Source organism: Hypomesus transpacificus, chromosome 8, assembly GCF_021917145.1.
Source record: "Hypomesus transpacificus isolate Combined female chromosome 8, fHypTra1, whole genome shotgun sequence".
Lineage (NCBI taxonomy): Eukaryota > Metazoa > Chordata > Actinopteri > Osmeriformes > Osmeridae > Hypomesus > Hypomesus transpacificus.
The window spans coordinates 9061903-9072099 of record NC_061067.1 but is presented as its reverse complement, the minus strand read 5'-3'; the positions used below and the strand labels follow the sequence as shown (position 1 = coordinate 9072099).

At 42.9% G+C, this 10197-nt stretch overlaps 1 protein-coding gene across 1 annotated transcript in view; it reads left to right on the top strand.

The window, feature by feature from the left end:
- Window positions 1-514: 514 nt before the first annotated feature.
- The window catches only part of myo3a (myosin IIIA), a 43929-nt gene continuing 34246 nt past the window's right edge, over window positions 515-10197 (top strand). Inside the window, exons 1-3 of the mRNA XM_047024069.1 lie at window positions 515-553; window positions 4684-4867; window positions 6128-6262. Coding sequence (XP_046880025.1) covers window positions 4694-4867; window positions 6128-6262 — 309 coding nt within the window. The 5' untranslated portion in view covers window positions 515-553; window positions 4684-4693. The remainder of the gene's footprint in view (window positions 554-4683; window positions 4868-6127; window positions 6263-10197) is intronic.

Genomic DNA, 10197 nt, shown 5'->3' with positions numbered 1-10197 from the left:
TGTTGCCTGATGCTAACCTGTCATCTCTGCTGTTATTTATGTCTGTATCAGCCTCGTCCGCTAACGGCTAGCGGATATCCTACCACCTCCATGAGTATGACCATTACACTAATGACCCAGCCTTGATGACTTTGATATACTTGGCAATATTATGTTTCTTATTCTTGCTGTTAATAATAAATGGCTGAAGAAGGTGAGCCCTGTTGGTAGCGACTGCTCTCACTTAGCGTTGGTATCAAGATAGAGACCCAAGCATGCTGATGCACCTTCACAGCTATACAGTAAGTTCATGATAACTTGCGTGTGTGACTTCCTGGCCTGCTTTTGTTTTTAACCTTTGCTAAACAAATGAAAGCCAGGTTGGCTTGTATTAGACGGGAATTATTTGCAAGAAGTGAGTGTGTGTGTGTGTGCATGTGGGTCAGTGTGTGTGTGTGTGAGTGTGTTTATGTGTGTGTGTGTGCGTGTGTGTGAGCATGGGTGTGCATGAGTCTTTTCATTGTATTCTGGAATCTCTGGTCACTATCTCTGTTGTTCTTCCTCACCAAAGAAGGTCAGTCAATCTTTGTTTTGTATTTACTGCAAGCTGAGACTGGGTATGTGGTATTGTAACCGTGGCATCTATCATACCAATCTATCATCCTAATGCATTTTTTAGATCAAGAGATAAAATTGCATGTGTATTGTTTTGCATCGATGGAACACTTACTGCTTTACCTATTAGTGGTTTACGTAATTGCATTAAATCTCCATGCATATTTGTGGACATACTAAATTGTGTTTGTCAACACACCTAAAATGTGGGTCATCCTCATTCAAGTTCACTGAGGACCATGTGCAGTTAGAGTACAGTATATTCCATTGTTACTCGCTCATCATTTAGCCACACAGTTTTGATATTCCTGTTACATGAAGATGTTTAGTGTGTGTGGATTGGCATCTGCACTGGATATCACTCAATACCTCAAAGCTGCACCATGACTGAGTCAGCAAAACACAAAAGCCAAATCTGCTGACTTTGATGTGCCCCAAACAGGTAAATTATCCTGGCATCTGTGCCAGCTGCTTGCCTGTGCCAAGGTTAATCCGAAATTTAACCCTCATAAAGGTCGGATTAGACCGGCTCCGTTTTACCCTCCAGTCTAATGGGTCTCCAGTTACCCCTAAAGACCTCAAGTGGCCAAACTTGTGTCTCACTGAAACCCAGCTTAGATGGAACACCGTCTCTTATGCCACTCTTTGGGAAAGGACTAGATCTCTCTTTGTAATTCAACATGTCTGGCTAGATAATCCAGGATAAAGTGAATCATAGAGGTTTCTGTATCACAGAAACATATTAATTGAGTCTCAACTTCACAAGGATGATTTACATACTTTCTAGAACCTTTTTCGACCTTCAAAAGATGCACTTTCATGCCTGTGTGACCTTACAAAGTAACAAATCTCACCAAAGCCACAGCTTGTAAACATGATATTCAGTTCTGTGGTTTAGTATTTGCATCTGTGTAAACAGACTGCCCTAAAGCAACATCCTTGAGCACCTAATCATATGTGACAGGTAGCCATTGCTTCGGGTTAGGTAACTCCACGCACACACAACGCAGACACACACACACACACATACCGCACTACAGACACACTCTCACACGCACACACACACACCCACACACACACACGCACGCACACGCACACACACACACACACACGCACACGCACACGCACACAAGACTTCCTTGCAGCATGTGTTTGAGTTGGGGTTGACCAGCACAGGTCCTAAGGTTTCAACCGCAGCTCCTGTATCACAGCGTGTTGTCACATATAGAAGAGCTGATTCATTATTGAGCAGGTCTGCAGGTTACTAGGTCTTATACATTAGAAGAACATGAGCACAATTACCTGCTCTGTGGGACTCCTGTATAGGGTTCTAATTGGTCTGCATAGGCAATGACTATTTCTCTGTAAAATAATGTACACAATCAGGGTTAACAAGTCTCACCTTGTTGCTATGTTCAATTGACAAAAATATGCAGTATACAAACATAAACTGGATTTTTGGTCATTACAAAGTGATACATGCAAGGTTTTTACTTTGTCTTGTAGTGGCTGACAGGGTGAAAAGGTTTTGAAGTAGGTGCATGTCTGCGACCTTGAAACATTGGAGAAAACTTACGCTTACAGTAAAGTGTAAGCTTTGGTTACAGTGCTAAGCAGGTTCCTTCCAAGTGAGAGATTGAATTGTTTGAACGTGAATTATACAGAAGTATGATTCCCCTCTCAAAAGCAAGGGATGGCAGTGCAACTCTCCCCAGTTCTGTATCCTCAGTGCTTCTAACCAGCTTTAGTCCGTGAATGGGAGTCTATATAGGGAAAGGCTGATGGCGCAACAGCTGCTAATTCCTTTTAATCCTGACATATCTCCTACTACTTACAGATTGTTTCCAATGGCAGGCATGAGGCAAGCATGAGGCAGAGGGATTGCTGGTGAGATTAGCCAGCGTTAGCTCCTCCTCCACTGTTTACTCTGGCTGCTAACTCTCCTCTCACTCCTTCCATGCCTCCCGTTTTCACATAAATGGATTAACCCCTCCGCCAAAATGTCCCCAGGCACAATGAGAAAACAATGTAAGTTATTTTCTTTTGTTTGTGTTGTTGTAGTGTTGGTCGATGGGTAGATAGTCTAATGGGCCAGACAGAGCAGGGTGAGATGTGTGAGGGCTTGACAGGGGATATCCTTGGGCCCGAATAGTGTGACTCAGTCAACAAATAATCTAACAGAACTTTTCATGCATATCATTGGGTGGTTCTGAGCCTCTTACAGGTGCAAATTAATACACATAGTTCCCCAGCCCCATGTTTCTGGAGGCAGAGCGGGCATACAGAACAGGAATGCTCACCTCTTCACCCACTTTTTCAGAATACTTAATCTCCTGTTCTCATACAGTGAACTAGGTAAAAGGCATTTACATTTATTGCCAAGACGTTTTCCACTCAATATGCAATAAGTAATTGCTCCATCAATTGGAACGTCTAATAGAGTGGTTGTGATATATTTTCCCACTTTTTACAGTGATTGAAGAGTTCCCCTGCAATTCCACCTCTAGTTAGCAATCTAATGCACATCATGGACTGGGTTATTGCTGCTTGGACGCCCTCTAAAGCAGTACATATCCACGTTAGCCTCATGAAGCTTATCCTGCTCATGCATGCACAGTTGCACAGCAATTTTGTGGATCCCATAAAAATCCCAAATCCCATGTGTATGTCAACTCTTCGTTCCTCTGTGGGTTGGCTCTGCCATCAAAATGTATTGTTATTATCCTTCCCGCTCCATTAAAAGTCTCTTTTGTCTTTTTTGTCATGTACATATTTAAGTATTTTACGACGTTGACATAAACCTAGGCAGACTTTTTATAGGAATATTACACCAAGAAAAACGTTGTGTAAGTATTGTCGTCTCACTTCTTGCTCATAGTGCCTTGCTACCGTTCAAAGTACCACTTGAGTTATCAGCTGTACTCTGCGACTAAGGAGGACACAACCACCGTCTTGGGATGGTTGAGGGCCATATACTGTGTTGCAGCCAATGATTTGATATTACTAAACTTATACAGTGGACATTCCTGATTGTTGTTAGTGAGGTGATGGGACACTTTTAGCCTGTCATTGTTCAAGTGAAAGATGACCTTTACAACGTCTTGTTTTTCTTTACATATTCAAAAATCATCCATCCAGCATCCAAAAGACGCCAACTCATCCAGTGATTATATTGTAGGTCTTTTCATCTAGTGAATAATATGTGACATCCAAAAAACTTTGAGTATTTTAGTCCTGGCACATAACGTTCTGTAATATAATTTTGGTTTTGGCAGGAAGTAAAATGTCTTTGGCAGTTTTTCTGATAACCACATTTTGATTACCTCTGCAGCTTTATTCCATTCCCGCCTTGTTGATTAGAAACCTTTCTGTGAACTTTCCAAACAGTTATCTGCATGTGACTACTTTTCTTTTTGTATTATATATTTTGTGGGGCATTGCTGCCTTTATCATTTTTCCAAGTGTCAGTGTAGAGTGAAAGGAAATGTGAGGGAGAGAGCGAGCAGAAAAGTGCCTGGGCTGGATTCAAGGCTGAGGTGATAGAGTATATAGTATGCATACTCATCCAGTGAGCTGCCAGGGTGCTCTGTTATGACTTTGTTCACTTCACACGTGTGTGTGTGTGCTGGTGAGAGAACGTCTCAAGGATGTGGGCACGCTTCTTAGCATCTTCTTCATCCTCTTTGTGCCTTCATGTCCGTTTATCAAAGTTCTTTGTGATTCAATGTGACTTGCCAAAATGCAAGAAAGCTTTTTTAAAAGAAAGACATTACCGAGCTTCAGAGAAACTGCTGGTTTTTGGCTTTCTGGTGGGTTGTGTTGCAAAAGTCTGCATAGGTGTTTCTCAAACCAGGTGTTTTGCTTATTACTCATGAATTGCCATTCAAATAAACCTCCAACACAACATAAAGGTCTTGGCTGATGTACACAGTTTGTACTTGAACAGAATACCCAGTACACACGGCAAGCATCCTCGGGGGAAAGGTGTGCAGAGGAGTGTGACAAAACATCTGCAACGTTACTGCACTGTTTATTCAGAACTACCGCAAGTACTTTCTGTCATCCAGTCTGTCTGCTCTGCCTCCTCAGGAGATCTCTGATGAAGATGTTTCCACAATCAGGGAAATCCATCGTCTTCGACAACTTCCCAGATCCGTCCGACACCTGGGAGATCATCGAGACTATCGGGAAAGGGACTTATGGGAAAGTCTACAAGGTGCTGAACAAGATCGATGGGAGCAAAGCTGCCGTCAAGATCCTAGACCCCATCCATGTAAGACGTGTGGCTTTTTGGTACTCAGTGCATGTCAGTCGTATCAGTTTGTGAGTGACATCCTTTTCCCTGTGAGGGTTCATAAATCCTCTGCAACCCAAAAACTTGCCATACGTTTAGGCCACGGAGCTGACACCTGATGATAAAGAGAAATGGCTACCCTGGGACTGGGCAATCGTACACCTCCTCCCTGTCTTCCCCTCTCTCTCTCTCTCTCTCTCTCTCTCTCTCTCTCTCTCTCTCTCTCTCTCTCTCTCTCTCTCTCTCTCTCTCTCTCTCTCTCTCTCTCTCTCTCTCTCTCTCTCTCTCTCTCTCTCTCTCTCTCTCTCTCTCACACACTTTGTCTCTCTGTCTTAAACTGTCGATCTAGTTTCAGTGCAAGTCCTCTGCATCCCTCTCGTTGCATCTCCCTGTTCATCCATCCCTCTGTAGCCTCTCTCAATGAATGCCACAAGGTCATTGTAATCATATCAAATTAGGTCTTGTTACCCAGCAATCTTTAGCATTCAACCATTGTCTGCCATTTCTTAGGGCCCATTTAACGTCCGAAATGATCTAAAAGACTCACAATGTTGCAGCCTTTTCATTTTTAAGTAGCCGTCCATTCACAAAGCATATGCCATGACTTACGTAACATTAAAGAAACGTGTTGACAGACCATCATGGTACATTCAATATCAAATCTGTTTTTTTTTAAGGTAAAATGAATTGCACCAGTCACCTAGACTGTTTTAATTACGATACATTTTCATCCATTAAATTGGGAGCTCATCATAATCATCGTCTCATTAGACATGAAAGAGCTTGTTCCTTTTTCTCATCATTAAGGCATAAACATCTATGGGCTGTCTGAGAGGAAAATTGTTTTAATCAATCGGTTGATCGGCTTCTGCAGGAGGAACCAGTAATTCTGTTGAAACTTCAGTTGGGTCATTCACCAGGCACAGATCTGTAGTGGGATTCTGCATCTCAAACCAGCCCGTTTATCTGTTTCAAACAGTTAGGCTTCGGTATTTGAGGAAGCTTTCTCTCCAGCCCGGAATGTTGTTTTGTCTGTGTCATTCTGAGTGGCATCTAAACAGCTGACCTGTAAACTACAGTTGATGAAGGACAGAGGACACATGTTTTAGTGCAGTGATATTCACCTTCAAATGACCCTATGTACTACTTCTAAGAATACGACATTACTACTGTTGCCAATATCTGGCTTCAAAAACTATTTCCGCAGTAACACTTAACAGCAATCCCCTTGTTTTGCAGGATATAGATGAGGAGATTGAAGCAGAGTACAACATCCTCAAGGCCCTCTCAGACCATGCTAATGTGGTCAAGTTCTTTGGGATGTACTACATGAAGGACGTGAAAAATGGCGACCAGTTGTGGCTAGTACTGGAGGTAGGCATTCGACACACAATGACACATTACCTAAACAACACAACCACGTGGCCAGATCATTAGTAGAAGTTTATAAGTCTAGTTTTACATTTCATTTACTGTTTTTTTTTCTCTATTTCCAATTGCTGTGAATGCACCTTTAGGATTGCTGCTCAATTTACGTTGTATTCTGTGCAATGCCAATAAAGGACTTCTATATCACATCTTAGACACATTCATCAAACTATCCGTTAGCAGTATTGGTCGTTCTGACCAACCTCATCACCATAACAGTCCCTGAGCCACATGTGTCTCACCCTGATTGGGTTTGACCACGTACATTTGATCCATTTAGCTCACAGCCAAGCAACATGCATGTGGAGTCAGTGACTGAACAAGTGGAAGACGTTACACAACGGTCTGAGACCCAGCAGGGGGTCTGGACCCCTGGTTGGGTTCGTAGGAGGCTACTTAGCCTCAGGTCGGAGCCTAAGGTCTGGTATCGCTGGCTCTACCTGCACCGTGCTGAGTGAAGCACTATGGGGATTTGGTTTTCTGGCACGTCTGTGATTTCGTTCAGAGCTGCTCTTGTGTGGCGGAGCGTGGAGACTATTCTAAGACCTGGACTCTAAGACGCTGGGGTTTTAGAACACGCCTCTTTTTGTTTGGATCCTGGTGTTTGCTGGGATGTTGGCATCATCGACTCTAGTGTCTGAAAAAGAATTGTGTTACTGTCCATGATTTCAGTCGCACTCTTGGTCGGCTCGAGAGCCAATATCATTGATATGACTGAAGTAGTGCAACTCATGTAGGGCAAGAAAATAATCAGGTGTTAGTGTTCCTGGTAAAGGAAAAGAATGATTCCATGGTGATGCAATGGCTGGAACCAGGTCATATTTTAAAGCGCTGCTCAAGGGGACCTTGGTTTTGTTTCCCTACATTTGAGAGGACGATGTGGCCCTCCCATCATATTCCATTTCCTCTTAAAGCCCTTTGAAATGTCAGCCTCCAGACAAAAGGTGTAATAGAGGTCAACCTGCTCCGACAAAAGGTGTTTGTCGGGGTCTGGTGAGGCACAGAGGGTTCCTTTCTTTGTGCCTCCTGACCTTTGACCCTCTGGTTTGTGCTCTGGCTGGAGAAGACAGAGAAGCTGGTCCAGATACCTAAGTGACTGGTGACTGGTCCAGATACCTAAGTGACTGGTGACTGGTATGCCGCCTCACCAGGCAGGAAAAGGAAAACACACAAGGCCAAGAATCACAACTGGAGTCTGTCCAGTCCTCAGACGGCAGCAGTGTTGGGTGTGTAGATATGTGTGTGTTTGCGTGGAAGTGTCTGTCCGCGTAAGAGTGAAAGTGTGTGTGTGCGAGTGGGTCTACCTCTGCGTTTATGTACTTGTCCTGGTGTGTGTACGCTGTGAGTCACATCCACTTCATGCAGGCAGTCACCTCTACAGTAAAGTGCCCTGGGGAGGAAGCTCTCTCAGCTTGCGTCCCCAGTGCTGATGCCATCTATGCTATTATGTTCTGTGTTCTGTTTCCATTACTTTAGCCTGTGTTACAAGCTGAAATATAAGGTCAGGTAGCAGAGGAACCCAGCTCACATATATATGTAATCCAAGCACATAGAACACAGCAACAACATTAGCATTCCAACTCCACCCCCACCCCCACTACACCCCTCGTGTTCCACAAGCCCGGAGGAAAGCTATTCACATCGCCAGCTTGTGTTTCTGTCTGCTTTCTTTAACGTCCTTCACAATGACCTTTTTAAGGGCTGTATTATTAGCTGACTTAGTTGATTTCACTGGCCTCTACCATTTACAGAATGATAATTCAAGAAACATTTACAGACAGTGTGAACAACAAGCATGCTAACCAAGGGCTTTATTGTAATTCAAATTTGAGGAGCAGCACTGTACCAATTCTGACTTTTGTTTAAAGTCGGACTCCCTGAAGTATTCTGATATAATGCAATTACAAGTCTCAGAAGCAGGGCCAGTGTTTGGGCAATCTCAGCCAGCTTTGCTGGTTTGTTTACCTCCTATTTCACCAGAGTTTTGCATATCTGTATGCAAACTCTCTTGATTCAAATTTTCTCAGGCAGCAGTCCAAATCTGAGGGCTTATCCTCAGGCTGAAATCACTGCCTTCCAGACCTGCTGCTAGATGCCTTTTTTTGTGACCATGTGTATTGCCGACCAAAATCAGTAATAAGTGCATGTGTTCCTTCCTATGTGTGTGTAGGTGGTGTAAAGAGGTAGGGTGGGTTCGGAAGCAGAGGTAGGGTGGGGTGGTCGGTTGGGATGGAGTCACCATGGTTACTGTCCATCTGTCTAAAGAGTAATTTTCCATGTCGTCGTGCTGATCAGAGGAGCCCCTCTCTGCAGTGTGCGTGGCTTGCCCTCATTATGACGAGGATCCGCACAAATTGCATCCTCCACTTTGTGCTCACAGCCCCCATCTTTGTGCTGTGCTTCTTCCTGTTAGCGGATGTGGGCTGAGATGAGTGAGCTTTCATCTATTGGTCCCCAATCTCGGCCCATTGAAGTCCAGGGACCTCAAGCTTGTATTAAAACTTCAAAGATGGCATGGATGTCGCCAATGTGATACTCTAATTAAGACTTGTGTCAATTACGGACCAGGGTTTCTGATTTGTTGGTTCATGTGGCCTTGGTGAACTTGGCGACAAGTGGCACTGTATCTAGAATGGCTTCCCGTCTTTTTAAAAACTACTTCTGTACAATTTTTATGCATCATGCAATATGCATCTCCAATATGCAAACCAGCCTTTTAACATAAAAACATTTGTATACAATATATAATTTTTTGTGAAACTAATGGCTTTTTCAGTAGCTTATTAGTCACAAATGTATATTGCTGCTGATGCTGATTAAATGTTGCACTTAGTATTTGTTTATTGTGATCAATAGGCCACCAGTAGAAAACTATGTAATAAGGTCTAAATTGCATTGTGGTCATCTTCTCTATCTCTTTTAGGTCATTTTTGTCTACAGTCAACATCCCTATTTTTCGCACGACTCCTGATATATCTGCTTATTCCTTTGCCTTATGTAAGGGATGATGCCCGACGAGATGTACAAAATTCTATATTATTACTTTTTCAACCATTTCAAACTGTTTCTTACTATCATTACAAATTTGTCCTGCCACCTGTGAAGTGTCTTGAATGACCCTCGTAAATGCGTTAAAATAGCCCAGGCAGTTTTTGTGTGTCTCAGTGCAAATTGTGACTCGGAGCTGACTTGACCAACGAGGATGCCTCTGTATTTTGTAACATGACGTGGTTAGAAAGGCTTGTACCATATGTGCAGACCTAATGCTGGCTTCCTGCCATTTGTAATCAATCAGCTGTTGAGAGAACATAACCCAATCACAACCCAGTCACACTCTAAAGTCTGGGCATTACTTTAGAGACTCTTAATGTAGATAAATAGTTTGAATCCTGTAGCTATATTTGTTTCAATTATATTAAGACATTATATTAAGACATAAGACAGTTATTTAGACAGGAATCACTATGATAGGCCAAGTTAATCATCCAGTCACTGAAAGGAACTAGAGTAGATGAATTAGCTGGACACTTAAATACCTGATGGTGGCATTTAATCAGTCATGGCGGTGGCCCTATTTCCTTGAACCGACCCAGTAAACACATCTGATGGTGGTGCATGGAAGAGGAACTATGAGTCAAAAACATTATAGTAGTTTTTATTTTATTTTTTACTACGGTTGTTGTCCAGTTTTGTGTAATCTGGCAATCAAAACATCCCTTTCCACCTATCATCTTTTTGAAAGCTTCTAAAGCACCTGTCTTTCCCCTGACCAGCTCCAGGACATCTCAAAGGCAAACTATCATCAATTGACAATGAGGTCTAATATGACATTGTTTGTAAAGGCCTTTCATTAACCGCTGTCAGAAAGTAGACACCTCATT